Below are 17,472 nucleotides of genomic sequence, written 5' to 3'. Positions count from 1 at the left end.
CTAGGTGAAGCAGTTATGCTAAGAATTATTTAAATGATTTATAAAATTTTAAAAATTATGTGTTAAAAGCGTTATAATTTATATAGCTTTTTTCCATATACAGCCCATCCTCTTTTGCTAATGCTGTTTCAACAGACGTTAATGCCAAGAAAATATGTAACACTTTAGGCTGATTACTGCTAATCCCTAGCCCCACTATTACTTATTTGCCCCTTTTAGTGGTTGGGAGTGGCAGTTATGTTTGTGTACTTTGATTTTTCTACCTTTAGTCTGGAATATATAAAAGCAATTCACATTTGCATCTGACTCCTTGGAGACTTAAGATATGTCTGTGTATGGTTTTATGCAATGGTTCATTCCTATGTCCTACAGGATATCTATGACCTTAAGGACCAGATACAGGATGTAGAAGGGAGATACATGCAAGGGCTTAAAGAACTGAAGGTATCAGGGCCCATTTTGCAGTCCAAGCATGCTCTCTGTACGCAAAAGTGTTGGTACTGGTGGCTTCACGAGTTCTATTAACACCACTGCACATAGCTTTACTAACAGTGTTCGTCTTTTAGGCATGTGCTTAACCTGCAATGCATAGGAAAGGTGAATTTTCTATCTCTGCTTATGTTTAAATGTTTAGTATACAGTTTTTGGAATATTCAGTACAACATACACCTTACGATTTTTAAACCTCGTAAAATAACTTGAATGTTCCTTGTGTTTTAGTGATTCAAAATTGAATTGGGCGCACATCTAAAAAGTATTCTAAGAACATTTTTTTTTTTTTTACTGTGAATTAGACCTCAAAATTCTTCCAAGCCAAATAAGGGAGTATTGCCTATTTCTGTCACCAAATTCAGTCAATATTAAAGGCAAGAGGAAAAAGTGTCCAAGAGATCATTATTATAAATATTCCCTCTGGAGGAAGGACCCTGAAGCATGAGGCTTTTGTTTTTCTTCTTTTTCTACTTATCTTTTAACCTAGATCAAAAAGGATTACACAAATTCAGTGCCTTAAAGATTTTAGAGGTAAATTTAAATGAGTCTTATCTTTACTGAACAAGTATGAGTACCAGTTTTCAATACAGGTGTCCATGTGAGGCAGGCATTTTGGTTATAAATAGCACTTGGTTATCATGCTCTTCCCCATGTTTTTTTAATGAAGTTCAAGCCTAATGTGAGGAAACTAAAAGTCTCTCTGAACACATGCATGTCCCTGTTTGAAGTAGAAATATATGTATCAGCACTCTGAAAAAAGCATAAACAAGACATTGAGAAAGGTGACTCAGGGTACACCCAGAGCACAAAGTATGGAGCAAATGGACAGGCTTTCATCAGCCTCTGTGGTATCATTCGAAGTAGCCCAGCTACCAGCCAAAACCTTCATGCAGGTGACTGTTGTCTATAAGAGACTTACAAGTAAGACTCAGGACCGAAAAGGGTGGGAAGTCCTATGGAGGGGACCCATGGGGGAGGCCTGGAAGCTGCTGACGTGGCATTGTGAGGTTCTCAGTAAACATCAGGAGAATTACAGACTTAGTACGCTGATGTGCTCATTTAGTCTTATGCTCTCATCTTCAGGATTTAATCCCTCTTTTAAGGTTTTAGAGGTGCGACTTTTGGAAATATCTTGGATCAAGGGAACAAATCCAGTACATTAAATAATTATGTCCATATTAAAAGTCTCATATATAATACATGTTTCAGGAAAGGAAGCAAGTGATTCAGGGACATTCTTACTTGCTTTTTATTTTATTTAAAACATTTTTTCTTACCTTTTAGATCTACCATTTATTACATTCTTTGAAAGATACAAAAGAGCAGATTAAATTTATTGAAACTTTGAACAGATAAGATTCTTTTTCTTAATTCATGATCAGCGTATAATTGAATTTGACTTCGGTTTATATTTATCCTTAAAATGACTTTTGAGTGGAAGAAAAATTATTGAAAATAAGACTTGACAATGAAGAACCACAGTGATGTGATATATCCGTAGTCTATTTAAAAAGGATGCTGGGTCATTGTTTATGACATTATTTTTGATTAAGTATGTCTGCCTTTGGATGCTTTTCCCCACTCTACCCTCTACCTGGAATCACCTGGATCTTGTTAAAACAGATTGCTGAATGTGGGTCTGGGATGGAGTTGAAAATTTGCATTTTTACCCAGTTCTGAGGTAATTCTCAGATTTCTAGGTCAGAACCCACACTTTGAAAATCACTGCTTTAGATGTATTAAAGTAAAACTGATTCTCGATGTTATCACTATATAAACTAGATTAAATTCACTAAAACTACCTTGATACTTAGATGTAAAACAGTTTTCTGTAGTCTGTTGTTTAAAGGAAGAAAATATATAAAGTTTCTGTCAAATTCATTGTGATACATATCGTGTCCTTGCATCTACTGCTTGAACTATCTTAGATTCTGGTGTTCATACAGTTATGCCCCATTTTATATGGGACTGAGGTGTGAAGAGGACTTTTTTAATGCTATTATCTCTAAGGTGGAATCATTCTAAATTCTGCATTATATTACGATGCTACTATATTTACATCATTACACAATTGACTTTGCTGATATTCTTTATTTGGGTTGTATTTGTTCTCAATTCTAGTATAAATGTTGCCTGTTAATATAATCCTAGTTCATGAAGCGTTATTGTGTATATGTATATGTGTATATCTTTATTGAGATATAATTTACATACCATAAAATTTACCCATTTAAAGTGTACACAGTTCAGTGTTTTTAGCATAGCCACAGAGTAAGTAATACAACTATCACCACAACCCAGTTTTAGAACATTTTCATCGCCCTCAAAAGAAACCCCATACTAATTTCCAGTCATTCCCTACTCCTCCTCTCCAGCTCCCACACTTGGCCCTAGAGAACTGCTAAGCTACTTTCTGTCTCTCTGGATTTGCCTCTTCTTGACATTTGATATAAATGAAATTATACAGTATGTTGTCTTATATTATTGACTTTTCATTTGGTGTAATGTTTTCAAAATTCATTGATGTTGTAATGTGTGTGTGCGTGTGTGTGTGTATGTGTATTTTATGTCTGGGTAATATTCCATTGTATGAATTTACCACATTTTATCTGGGAGTTGATGGACATTTGGGTTCTTTCCAATTTTTGACTATTATGAATGATATTGCTGTGAACATTTGTGTATAGTTTTTATATAGACATATATCTTTTCATTTCTCTTGGATAGATACCTAGCAATAGAATTGCTGGGTCATATGGTAATTCTGTGTTATGAATTATAGCCATCCTAGTAGGTCCAAAGTGGTATCTCATTGTGGCTTATATGTGCATTTCCCTAATTACTAATGATATTGAGAATATACTTATTGGCCATTTGTATTTTCTCTTTGGAGAAATATCTATTCAAATCCTTTCCCATTTTTAAATTGAATTATATTTTTATTATTGAGTTATAAGAGTTCTTTATACATTCTGGATATAAGCCCTTAATCAGATATAAGATTTACAAATATTTTTTCCGATTTTATGTGTTGTCTTTTCAATTTCTTGATCATATTGTGTGGAACACAAAATATTTTGATGAAGTCTGTTTTTTGTTGTTGTTGATAATGCTTTTGGTTTTGTATAGAAGAAACCATTGCCTAGTCCAAGTTCATGGATTTACTGCTATGTTTTCTTTGAAGAGTTTTATAGTTTTAGCGCTTACATTTGGGTCTCTGATCTGTTTTGAGTTAATTTTTGTGTATGATGTGAGATAGGAGTCCAGATTCATTCTTTTGCATGGGGATATCCAGTTGTCCCAGCATCATTTGTTAAAAAACAAAACAAAACTATTCTGTTTCTATAGAATTGTCTGGGGCACGCTTGTCAAAAATCAATTGATCGTGAATGTAAGTGTCTTTGACTCTCATTTGTGTATCATTGATCTTGGTTCGATAAACATTTGTATTAGTATTTTTTGAATTTATTTCTAGCAGTGATGACTTTTTCTAAGTGAAATGTCTTTTCTTTTTAGCTTTAAAAAAGGTTAGCTACCAAACTAGATATAGTTACTAAAAAACAGACTTTTAAGCTATATTAGGCAGGAAACATAGAAGTAGATAAAATTCCAGGCATTTTATGATAGCTCTTTTTTAAATAATCATTTTTGTATTGCTTACTTCTTTAACGATGACTAAAATTTGAATAATTGCTAAAAAATCATGTTTATACATTTACATGAGCATTATGCAGAACAAGAAAGTACTGAAAACAAACATCCAGGAAGTAGCAAAATTCAAATGAGTACGAAGTTTACTTGTGTAAAGCGAGGCTGTATTCTGTTGTCTCTTTGCATTCGGAATACCAAATTGTTGTTGAAAACTACAGGAGTAACATTTCTGAAAACCGATGATTCTTCATTTCGTGACTCCTACAAATATATATTGCCTGCATACCTTTTCGTCTTTCAGAGGCTACGCTGCTGCTTGATTTTGTTTTGTTTTGTTTTGTTTTTTTAATAGCAGAGAGCAAAGTTCTTATAATGGCATTACTGGCTTATTACCGTCCTCTCATCTTATGTGCATGTCACTAAACAAGGAGTTGCCTAAACTGCTTGTATCCTGCAAAAGTACATCTCCATGTGTCTGTCCCAGGCTATAGCTTCCTGTCGTATATCGTATATATGCAGGGAACATATTTTAGATATCAGGCTGATGACTTTGACTTTCATTTAGGAGTCTTTGTCTGAAGTGGAAGAAAAATACAAGAAAGCCATGGTTTCCAATGCACAGTTAGACAATGAGAAGAACAATTTGATCTACCAGGTAGACACGCTCAAGGATGTTATTGAAGAACAGGAGGAACAGATGGCAGAATTTTACAGAGAAAATGAAGAAAAATCAAAGGTAATTGTTCATCTTGTGTCATGTCTTTCTCTTGGGGCAGAGAATTGAAACGTGCCATTTAAAAAGTGCTGGGCTTAATGGAAGAAAGGCAGCGTACCTGGGAATGATGTTTCAGTCAAAACCCATCGCTATGAAATTGACAGACCATAAGATAATAGGTCCTAAATATTTTCTTTTTAACTTTTTATAAGATTTATTTAATTAAGGAAAAGCTTATGACCTCTTTTAGTTTCCATAAGTAGAATACAATTCAAATTTTATCTTTATTTTCTATCTCTTAATTGGGACACTTACAGTCCATTACTTATTTGTTCCTGTTTTAACTGTTGAAACTCCACAAAGTCCCAAAGACTTTCAAGGTAATGGCCCATTTTTTTCTTTTTCTTTCTTTTTTTATAACGCCCATTTTTCAAGAGAAACTTTTTTTCAAAATTATTGGAGAGAAGTTTTAATCAGTAATTTAGAAATAGCAGTGTGGAGATGTGGGTCAGAAATCGACTGATGTTTTCTTTAGAGGTTTGTAAGCTATATTGTTAAAATGTGCAGATGGAAGCTTCTGGGTATTTTCATATTGAACGACAGTGGCCAATTAAAGATTATGATTTGGCGGCAATAGGTGGTTTCCTCTTTGCTTTTTCCTGTCTTTCATAGGCCAGTTTTGGATATCTGAGCCACCATACGTTACCCAGAGTCCTTGGACTCCTTTTTATCTTCCCATGCATTGTTTGTGTCTGTCTCTGGCCCTTTACTTCTAGCAGATTGGAAGAAAATCTCATGCTAGGTAATTAATTGTCAGTAGCAAAATGAGTTCTTATCCTTCCATCTCAAATGTCTTTGAGCATTTTTAAAATTAAAAAAGAAATCCTATGAATAACTTTTTAACAACTTTATTTTTTTCTATCATTTTCTAAGATACAGAGATGTCTTAGGATGCATAGTCATGTTTTTTTTCAAGTTTTATTTTTAAAAATATCTTGTGCCTTTGAAATTTGAAATATCTGTAAGCTTTTTAAATGTCCTGTCACTGTTTAAGGTACAGTGAGGCAGAAAACAGTGCAATAGTGTCTCTCTATAATATTTCTTCACCTTGAACTCTCTTCTTCTAACTATATACTGCCTCATGCTGTAGAACGCCCATGTTCAGAAGCATACAAAGAGGTCAAGCACTCTGTGTGTTGCATTATAGCAGCATATGGTGAAGGTAGAGAAGGACCACTCAATTAAAACAATAATGATAATAATACAATATTTCAAAATGTCTTTAGTGCTTTCTGATGAGGTTATAACTGTATCTTAAATGTTGTTTCTATACCTACTTTAAGGACAGAATTCCTAATTAAGAATATCTCAAGTATATTATTCTTTTCTTAATAACTATTCATTTTAGTAGCACATACTTTTTAAAAAAATATCTGAAACTTTAAAAAAGTTTTATTATAGATTTTAAACATATAAAAATAGAGGAATATAATACACACCCTGAAAACCATCGCCTACCCCCAGCAACCATCAACCCATGGCCAATTTTGCCCTGTCTACTTCCTCCACTCATTATTTGAAGTGAATCCTCAGTATCTCATATTTTAATGTGAATTTAGGTATGGCTCAAAAACAACATAGACCCTCTCTTTTTAAAATAGAACTGTTACGAGACCATTTTACATCTGAAAAATTAAGAATGATTCCTTCATACTACATCTCCAATCATTGTTAAAATTTTAATTGTCTCAAATATCAGGTCATTTTTCTTTTATATACCTAAGAAAATTAGGATCCAGATCAGTTCCACACATTGGAATTAGTTGTCATGTCTTTGAAGTCTCTTTTTATTTATAGGTTTCCTTTCGTCTCTCTCTTTTTTTTTTTTCCTTGCAATTTCTGTGTTGAAGGAACTGGATTTCCTCTCTTACCAGTTTCTGACAGTCTTACAGATTTTGCTGTTTCATCCCCATGGAGTCTTTAATATGTTCCTTTTTCCTCTAAATATTTAACTCCTTTTAATAGGCAGTCAGGTTTAGAGGCCTAATCAAACATAGGTTTAATATTTTCGGCAAATCTACATCATAGGTTATTTTCCTTCAGAATACCCAGATGTATGGCTGTCTCTCTTTGTGACATTGTAGCTAGGTTCTTAGATCTGTTTAGTTGATTAGGGGTTGTAGAATGTGATAGTCTAATTTTGTCTTTACTGCTTTATTTTCTTTTATTATTTTAAACAGTTTTATTGAGATATAATTTATGTAGCGTACAATTCATCTGTTTAAAGTGTATAATTCAGTGGGTTTTTTTGTATATTCACAAATATGTGTAACCATTACCACAGTCAATTTTAGAATATTTACATTTGTCAAAAGGAAACCCTATACCTTTTACTATCATTTCCCTGTCTCCTGCCCTCCTTAGCCCTAAGTAGCCACTAGTCTACTTTCCATCTCTATAAATTTTCCTAATTTAGACTTTCATTTCAATGGAATCATATAATATGTGGGCTTTAGTTATTGACTTCTTTCACTTAGTATTTTCAAGGTTCATCTGTGTTGTAGCATGCATCAGTAGTACTTCATTTTTTATGACTTAGTAATATTCCATTTAATGTATATACCACATTTTGTTTATTCATTTGTGCATTGATGGACATTTGTTTTTTTTTTTTCGCCTATGAAAAATAATGCTGTGACAAACATTTATGTATAAGTTTTCGTTGTCCTTTCTTTTAAGTATGTACATAGGAGTGGAATTGCTGGGTCATATAGCAACTCTAAGCTTAACCATTTGGGGAATGCCAGATAGTTTTCCAAAGTGACTACACCATTTTACATTCCCACCAGCAGAGTATGTGAGTTCTGATTTCTCCACAGTTTCGCTAACACTTGTTATTATCTTTTTGTCTAGCTATCCTAGCAGATGTGCTTTTGATTTGTATTTCCCTGATGACTAAATGATTTTGAGTGTATATTTTCATATGCCTATTGATTATTTGAATATCTTTCTTGTAGAAATATCTATTCAGATCCTTTGCCCATTTTAAAATTGGATTGTCTTTTTATTGAGTCGTAAGAGTTTATATATTCTAGATATACGTCCCTTATCAGATAGATGATTTGCAAATGTCTTCTCCCATTCCATGGGCTGTCTTTTCACTTTCCTGTGCTTTTTTAGTGTAAGTCTATCTTTAAAGAGAAATGTCCCTTCATCTCTAAGTACTCAGATGAGACAGTGTATGTAGGAAAGGGAAGATAAGCCTTGATTTTTTTCCTTTTACTTATGATTTTTCAAAATAAAGAATTGGTTGTTTAACATCTTAGCATAGTCGCTCATTATTTGTTTTCTTTTTTTAAATCCATTATGAAGTCAAGAATTCAAGCATTTGATGATCTCAATCCATCATAGCTTTTTATTCTTACTGATCTTCCAGTTGTCCGATGTTTAACCAATGTGAACCTCTTCAGGGTGATTCCCAAGTAATTTTGACACGAGTGCAGTTGTTTTTGATAGTTCTTTGCTATCTAGCACAAGAAGGTATCCCAGGCTCATCTGGTGCATTTCGTGCCCCAGACCCGGAATCAGCTATCTGTCCAAGGAACCCTGGTTCTCTTTTAATGGAGCAGTGTTGGTGCCAGAGATCGCCTTGTCACCAAGTTGGTCACCGTTTATGGACCTTTTTAGTGGATATATCAGGGAAACATTCATGTGGGATATTTTATTTTATTTTTATATTTATTTATTTATTTATCTTAAAATTTTTTTTAATAGGCAGAACAGCCCTTGGTTGACATCACAGATTGCAAGGACCTTGTCAGCTTACAATCTCTTATTTTTTAATCTTTATGCCTACAGGACCTGGTCTTCTTTAGTGGTCTCCCATCCAAGCACTAACCGGGCCTGACCCTGTTTAGCTTCTGAGATCAGACAGGATTGGGCTTGTTCAGGGTGTCATGGCCATAGACTATGTGAGATATTTAAAAAAATAATTTAAAAACAAAAGTTTTTAAGTCAAAATACGTTATGAGTTTATGCTGATAGTTCTAGTTCATGTTTAGAATGCAAAGGTTTTTACTTAATCTCTTCTCTTTTATGTATGTATATCTTCTTTTTCCCACACTACTATTCCTAGTTCTCAAATTCACTGGGGATGATAGTAATTATGTTATAGTCTATTCTCATTCTTTTGTCCCACAGTACCCGGAATAGCAGTACCAATGTTACTACCAACGATATAATTACTGAAAATAGTTAAATGTTGTTTTGTTCTGTTTGGTGGTTATTTTGCTGCTAGGCTATGTATAATCCAACCATTGTTTTTAAAAGTTACTTGAAATAGTTTCTTTGTGCTTATGCTACTAACTGGGTATGTGTTTAGGTTCACTGCATTTTATTTCAATATTTAGGAATTGCTTTTTTTTTTTTTTTTACTTTTTATCTTTAAATTATTTTTACTTGTGGTAAAAGCATATAACAAAATTTACCATTTTAACCATTTTTGATTATGAGTTCCGTAATGCGAAGTGTATTCACATTGTTATGCAACAGACCTCCAGAACTTTTTCATTTGCAAAACTGAACTCTGTACTTTTTAAACAACTCCTCATTTTATCTTCCCCCAGCTCCTGGCAGCCACCATTCTACCTGGTCTATATGAGTTTGACTATGCTAGCTGGGTACCTCACATAAGTGGACTAATACAGCATTCGTCTTTTTGCGATTGACTTATTTCACTAGCATAATGCTCTCAAGGTTCATCCATGTTGTAGCATGTAACAGGATTCCCTTCCTGGATGATATTCGACTATATACATGTACCACATTTTATTTATCCATTCATTTATCAGTGGACACTTGGGTTGCTCCCACCAGGAATTGCTTTTTAAGTTTATTTTTGTTTTACAATTACATAAAATATTTATATATCTGAAGTCAAATCAACAACAAAAACAATTCTCAAAGAAGTCAATCTTGTGTCTCTGTATTTTTATTCCTATTTTCTCCTTAAGAGAGTTTTTAAATTAACTAGATTATTCTTCCATGTTTCAATCTGAGATTAGATATGTAATATACATACATAAACATATTTCTTGCCACTCCAAAAAATATGCAAATATATATATTTGTATTCCTCCTTTCTTATAAAATAATAGCATACTATAAGCACTGTTTGGCACCTTGGTTTAATCACTGTATGGTGGTAGTATGTAGAGATCAGCCTCATTCTTTTTTATCACTGTATAGTTATTCCATAGTGTGGATATACTATAGAGTATTTCACCAGTTCCCTATCAATGGACATTCAAGTTGTTTGCAGCCTTTTGCTATTAAAAGTAGTCTTGCAAAAATGATGTACTGAATAGGTCTTTTTGTATTTTTCCTAGTGTATCTATGGGAGTCATTAAAGTGGGTTTGCTGGGTCAAAAGGTGCAGTAATTCTGCTAGATACTGCTGAATTCCCTTTGTAGGGATTCTGTCATTTTGTATTCCCAGCAAAATGTTTGAGAGGGCCTGTTTCCTTCCACATACTACCTTCCTGAATATGTTGTCAAGTTTTTGGACTTTTACTAGTGTTAATGAGAAATATATTTTTAATTATATTTCTCTTAGTGTGATCTTCTTTTCACATTGAGAATAGTTTCTCTTTCTCTGTGAACTGTTCATTTCTTTAAGAAAATTTTCTATATAGTAGTGTTTTTTTTTTTTTCTTCTTCTAATTTTAAAGGCTCTGTAAGGGAGAGATAGTGACTTTTTGTCTCTGGTATAAACTGTAAAATTTTTTTTTGCAGTTCATCCTTTTTCATTTTACTTTGATTATATGTGTCTTTTGCCATTCAAAATTTTTTATTTTTATTTAATCTAATTTGTTACGTGTTCCTTTTCTTGCTTGTAGATTTTCTAGTCACTTTTAGTAATATTTTCCCTATTCCTTGGTTATTAGAATTCACTCATCTTTTTTCTAGTACTATAACAGTTTCTTTTTTCCCCTCCCTCTCCTCCCCCTCCTCTCTCTCTCCTTTCTCTCTTTTTCCTGAATACTTCTGATCATCTGGAATTTGTCATGGTGTATGGTGTGAGGTTTGGTTCCTATTTTGCTTTTCTGTATGGATATTCAGTTATCTCAACATCACTAATCTAAAAGTGTTTTTTTCATATTGATTTGAGATGCTCTTTTTGTTTTTTCATTGTTTAGTATATTCATACATGAAATTATGTCTATTTTGGGATGTTCTATTCTCCTCCTTTGATCTGTATTCATGAGCCATTACCACATTGTTTTTATTATTTGGCCTTATAATATGTTTTAATATTAAGTGACGCTAGCTTTATTCTTTTTCATTATGTTTTCTATTTATTTTTTCTCCTTGTTTTTTTTTCCCCAAATAAAGTTTATAATAAAAAAACATGATGGAGTTTTTATTTGCACTGAATTAAATGTATGGATAAATTTGGGGGAGAACTGACAAATTTTTTGGTATTGAGTCTTTTTATCCAAGAGGATGGTATAGTGTTCCATTTATTCTATCCTACTTCTCTGTCTTCCAGGAATATTTTATATAATTTTCCTTATATAGATTTTGGCTGTATCTTGTAAGTTTACATGTATGTATTTTTAAATTTTTATTTTTTGATATTGTGTTTATTATATCTTCTCTCTTGATTTTGTTTGTGTCTATGAAGATTATTGAATTTCGCATGTTAATTTTGTAAGCTCTAACTTTACTAAGCCCTAGTAAAAGTTACTTTACATGGTTCCTAGTAATTTTGATAAGTTTTGGTTTTCTAGATATATAATCCTATGAGATGAAAAATTTTAATCTTCCGAACCTTTCCCATAAACTACAGAATTTTTCTAAGTTACTGTGCTTTAGCAGTTCAGGCATATTTCTGGAGGTCATACTCAGCCTTTGTATTATTATACTGTAGATGTTCCAGTTCATTGTGTGCCATTATCTATATAAACTGTATCATTTGTTTAATAACAGGAGTTAGAAAGGCAGAAACACATGTGTAGTGTGCTGCAGCATAAAATGGACGAACTGAAAGAATGCCTTCGACAAAGAGATGAGCTCATTGAGGTATGTACGTGAACTGTGGGATACTTTATTTTGAAAAAAATGCATGAAGTGGGATGAGAGGGTACGTGTTGGGAGGGAAGGGAGTTAAAAGGCCATGAAGAGTTTACTTGTCTCTTCACATTTGGCTGTACCTTGAAGTTTTACAAACGTGAAGCATAAAGGCAGGCTTAAACAGTTAATACTGTGTACCCTAAAATTATCCCCCCTTTTAATAATAGAAGCTTTTGTTATTATCTTTTATTCCTAATCACATTCTTTTCTAAAGATATCTTTAAAAATGAGCAAAAGGAAAAATGAGAGTACCATTATTCTTTGAAATGTAATGAATGCTGTCTCTTGGGACACGATTTTTGGGGAAGAAGAAACTTAATCTTCACTCAAGTAGATACATTTCTGAGGTGGCTAAATGAAAATGAGAAATTGTCAAGATGCCTTATATACAAAAAGGCGAAGGTTGGCCAAGTGCCGAGGTTCAGATTTCTCCTGGCAGAGGGACTCTGAGTGCCACAGTGCTGGCAGCATTTTAGGAATGGGAATCAGTGTGGTCCACCAAGAAGTGATTGACAGCACTTATCATCCTTTTATGCCTATCGCCTTGCGTACCGTTCATTTTCTTTAAATGTGTTTTTTTTTCTCCTGAGGTTGTCATTTTTTATGAGTATGGAGGTTGTTGGGAAGGGATCCTGCCCACTATGTTGGCGTGTTTATCAAAAGCCATCTAATGTTAACTTAGTGATGTTGACATGTGAGTGGCATTCAGGAAGGCCATCTCTTAATGATCCCTAGGACACTTGCTCATCCATGGCCCTGGTTGCGCAGGACCCCCCGCTCCACCCACCCCACCCTCATACCCACCTCCCTTTTCCTTCCCCCATAGACCTGCCTTAAGTAATCTCCCTAAATGACTTAAAAACCATTTAATAGAGGAAAAGAAATGACTTTTTCTGTTTGTGAATTTGTGTTAGATTTTTTTTCATTTTTGAGATTAATTGAATTGAAACTAGCCTGGTGAAAGCACGTAGAATTTGTGAATTCTAAATGCAGATACATAGCCTTTTGAAAATATCAAATTACATGTGAAGTTAGTTGTCTTAGTTTTTCCATATATGGCAAGAAACATATTATCCAAATTCTGTTTCCTACTGGTATTTTAAAATGATGTGAATTCCTCTCCATTTTTGTCCTTTTTTTGTTTTTGTGTGTCAATGTGCCAGCCACTTTTCGCTTCTTTTTCTAGTTAAGAAATATACTTCTCCCTTTTTATGATTTCAAAGGAATAATAAAACAGCTTTGAGAGCTGCTTCTCAAATTCAATAGCTTCAGTTAGACTTGATTTAATGTTCTGGTTTTTAATTTGATGATTGCATTTAAGAGGAATTGTAATGCATGATTTCTATAATTTGTCATCGTGGTTTTTTTTTAAAGCCCAAGGGGGCTGGGTATAAACACTTTAAAAACGTTAAATTAGTTTTAAGTATTTCTTATGTTTACAATTAACATCTCTTAGATGTTAATATTCATGTTTATGTGTGACTGAAAAACTTTGACTATGACAAAATAATGCTTTTTGATCTTTAGAATCGCATGGTAGAGCAGATACGAAATGTTTGAGTAGGGAAAGTCGGAGATGATAATTTACCAGCAATGCATGAAAGAGAACCTGTTAAACATTAGAGGGTATAAATTGGGCATCATTGCTTAATCAGAAGAGTTGTTTAAGAATTGCTAACTACTAAATTCTCATTTTTCTAAATACCGAGGTGAGTAGTCATTTATAACTCATGATGTTCTTGCTAGCATAGATTATGCTAACAAATTCAAAATGACGAAGCTGAGATATGTCCCTCTTATATTTTTTCAGTTCTGCTTAAAAAAATAAAGTTCAAAACTACTGCTTGTTCCCTATGATAAGGATCATTTTGTTCATAAGCAAATCTGAATTTCCCTCCCCAGAAATGTAAGTTTTTCCATGTTTGGAAAACAGGCAGTTACCACAGGAAGAGTACTCATGTGGAGCCGTGTATACACAGAAGCCCTAGCTGGCTTGCTGCCACATAGCTGTGGTTGAAACAGTTATTCCCAGTCCCCTGGCTTACTTTCGTAGTGGCGAGCCAATGAGAGGCATGTCGCCAAGACACCGGATGTCATCTTTCCTTTTAGCAAGCAACTCTTGCTTTTCCTGTTCATTGCAGACTTTCCCCTTTTGTTAAATTTCTTTATCAGCTTCATTTTTATTCTGTTTTTCTCCTAACTCTCCCTCCTTTTTTTCTTTCTGTTCTTTTATTACTTCTCTTCCCTTCTTCCTCTGCAGGAGAATCAACGTATGCAGCAGAAAATAGACACCGTAACAAAAGAGGTGTTTGACCTCCAGGAGACACTTCTTTGGAAAGATAAAAACATTAGGGTATGCGGTGTAATTGGGCTTTGGTCTGAAGCTCATTGATGAGGAATAGACCAATATAATTTAACTTCGAGATTCCTAAAAATCTGCCCTTTTGATCATTTTTAAGCATTTACACAGTGAAATATGAATAAGCAGAAGACAGAAAGAAACTTCTATGGGAAAACCTGATATTATGCATGAAAAGAACTCTTCTTTTCAGCCAGCTTTGGCTTGTGAAACCTACAAGTAGGAACTTTCTAAGGAAGTTGTTCTTTATTTCCCCAGGATTCTTATCCAGAAGCAGCCGCAGACATTTAATTCAAACTCTGTGGGTAACTTGATATCCTTCCATTGCAAGAATTTGGATAAGAAGCAAGAGGATGGGGAGTGGGACTAGTGGGAAGGTTATTAGCATTCCACAAATCCTCGATGAGGAGAATAGGAAGAGATTAAAATCAGTTTAGTTACGGAAGCGGATAGGAATGTAAGATTGGCCAGAGCTTCCAAACCGTGACATCATCTCTAATTATAACTCCACAACTCCCCAGAGCAGGGGCCCACATAAGGAAAAAGTCTTCAGTGCTTTTTCGCTAAGCCTTACTTCAGGTAGACTCCAAGTGTGTAGGAGGCTGGAAACATTCCCACCAGTTCATCCCTTGTGGCCTTTGACCGGCGGCCTCATCCCATGGCACGAGCTCTCCGTTCTGCAGTAGGGGGTACCACATAGCCCTAGCCGCCTGAGGCTTACCTGAGGGAAGGGCTGTGGTGGAAGAAACAGACAGAAGGAAACCCTCGGCCTAAGGACACAGTGAGAAAGTTTCATTCTGCTTGAGGCTTCATGGGGTGGGGTCAGGAAAAGTTGGCAAAGACGCCCAGCAGCACCTGTCATAGGTAGACATGCCTGTGTGTGAAAGGCATGGGTCATCCTCTCCATTGTTAGGGGCGTCGTGGTGTCCAGTTCTTTTCACACCTCCAGTGACCCTATCCTCATAAATAAACACGTGGGAAACATAATTACTTCTTAAGAGTTTGGCAGTCCAAAAAGTTTTAAAGAAATAAAGCTACCTTTTAAAGTTTTTAATACTCAAATACCGAGTTTCTAAAATTCTACCCAAAGCTAGAAGAGCCTTCTAGAATATAAATTAACCACTCTGTTAAGAGTTTTAAAATTATAATTGTGAACCGATTCTTAAAATTTTTTCACTTGGGGAATTTAAAATGAAATGAAAAAAAATATTTGGCACAGAATAGGTAATTTGAAAGTTTAGTTAAAATCTGGTTAGGCCCTTACATAATTTTCTTTAGCATGTAGGTCCATGCAGGTCCATGATTTATGTTTTGTATGATTATCTTAGTATTTTTAACTGATTATTTTGGACCAGCCATAGAAAAACCCTAATCCTCTCAGTTCAATAAGATAGCTATTCAAATAAAACAAAATTTTTTTTCTTACCTAAAAGCTATACTGATAGTTAAGCCATAAATTGACTTTTTAATTTTCTTGGACTTGTTGAGTGAATAAGTAGATACCTTCTTTCTATGCGGTATATAATAATGTGTTCCTTTGGCTTTTCAAAAAAAATTTAAAGTTAAAATTTTTGAGGTAATTTTAGATTCATATGCAATTTTAAGAAATAGTACAGAGAGATCCTTTATCTAGTTTTCCCCAAATGCAACATCTTGCCAAACTGTAGTACAATGTCACAACCAGGATATTGACCTTGATACAGTCAGAATACAGAGCGTATTCATCACCATAAGAGACCTGTCATGCTGCCCTTTTATAGTCATATCTACCACCTTCCCTACCTTGTCCTAACGCCTCGTAATCAGTGATCCATTCTCCATTCTATAATTTTGCCATTGTAAGAATGTTATATAAATGGAATTGTATAGTATGAATGAAACCCTTTGGAATTATGTTTTTTTCACTCAGCGTAATTTCTTTGAGATTCATCCAAGTGGTTGCACGTGGCAGTAGTTTGTTCTTCTTTTGCCTTTTTTAAATTAAAAATTGTGGTAAAATACATAACATAAAATTTTTAACTTTTTTAAGTAGAGAGCTTGGTGGTATTAAGTACATCCAGATTGCTGTGCTACCGTCACCACCATGTAGCCACATCTCGTAGAACTAAAACTCTAGGCCCATTAAACCCCTCGGTTCCCCCACCCCACTCCCAGCCCCTGGCAGCCACTCTCCTACTTTCTGTCTCTCTGAATTTGACTACTCTAGGTACTTCATATAAGTAGAATCAGACAGTATTTGTCTTTTTGCGACTGGCTCATTTCACTTAGCACATAGCCTCAAGGTTCATACATGTCGTAGCATGTATCACAACGTCCTTCTTTTTTTAAGCCTGAGTAGTATTCTGTTGTATGAATGTTCCGCCACATTTTGTTTCTCAGCCATCTGTTGATGGATGCTTGGTTTGCTTCCACCTTTTGGCTATTGTTAATAATGCCACTACGAACATGAGGTTGCAAATATCTCTTCGTAAGCCTTCTTTCATTTCCTTTGGGTGTATACCCATGAGTGGAATTGCTGCATAATGTGGTAATTTCATGTTTAATTTTTTGAGGAGCAGCCGTATTGTGTTCCACAGCAGCTGCACCATTTTACATTGCCATACAGACTGCACAAATGTTCCAATTTTTCTACATCTTTACCAACATTTGTTTTCTGTTGTGTTGATATTAGCCATCTGAACATGTGTGAACTGGTCCTCCCTTGACTTGTAAAAAGACAGTTTAAAAATGGTCAGTGACTTTCTAATGTATCACTTGTCTCTAGTTTCATTTTCAAGATTTAAATTTAGTAACTTCACGAAGGAACATGGCCAGTCGTGTTAAAGTTCAGTTTTCTTTAGTTCACTGATTCTGGTGGTCAGGCCTCTAGCCCTGAGGCTGTTTCAGTCATCAGGTGGCCCTGTGTAGAACAGATACATACGAGGATGTCCCTCTAGCCCACCATAAGACTCACACCCGTTCTGACTAAAGATAATTGTGCCCCATGCTGTTAGACGAATAATAAACCCATTGCCCAAAAGTTCAGCCTATTATTCCTATCTTTCAGGCTTCTTGACACTAGAATTCGGGGGTAGGTCAGGGGTAAAGAATTATTTAGATCTCCACAAGCATGTACTTTTTTA

The 17,472-nt window shown here is 34.6% G+C and overlaps 1 protein-coding gene across 26 annotated transcripts in view; it reads left to right on the top strand.

Moving 5' to 3' along the window:
• The window catches only part of LRRFIP2 (LRR binding FLII interacting protein 2), a 100,229-nt gene that overhangs the window by 68,221 nt on the left and 14,536 nt on the right, over nt 1-17,472 (top strand). For 13 of the 26 annotated variants that reach the window (XM_036219913.1, XM_036219910.1, XM_036219912.1 and 10 more), the window contains 4 exons: nt 373-444; nt 4,709-4,879; nt 11,848-11,940; nt 14,252-14,344. In XM_036219913.1, the coding sequence (XP_036075806.1) occupies nt 373-444; nt 4,709-4,879; nt 11,848-11,940; nt 14,252-14,344 (429 nt within the window). The remainder of the gene's footprint in view (nt 1-372; nt 445-4,708; nt 4,880-11,847; nt 11,941-14,251; nt 14,345-17,472) is intronic. The other 13 variants (XM_036219916.1, XM_036219920.1, XM_036219911.1 and 10 more) reach the window with 3 other exon arrangements.

Source organism: Rousettus aegyptiacus, unplaced genomic scaffold, assembly GCF_014176215.1.
Source record: "Rousettus aegyptiacus isolate mRouAeg1 unplaced genomic scaffold, mRouAeg1.p scaffold_m13_p_4, whole genome shotgun sequence".
NCBI classification, from domain to species: Eukaryota; Metazoa; Chordata; class Mammalia; order Chiroptera; family Pteropodidae; genus Rousettus; species Rousettus aegyptiacus.
This window is presented reverse-complemented; position numbering and strand designations above follow the sequence as displayed.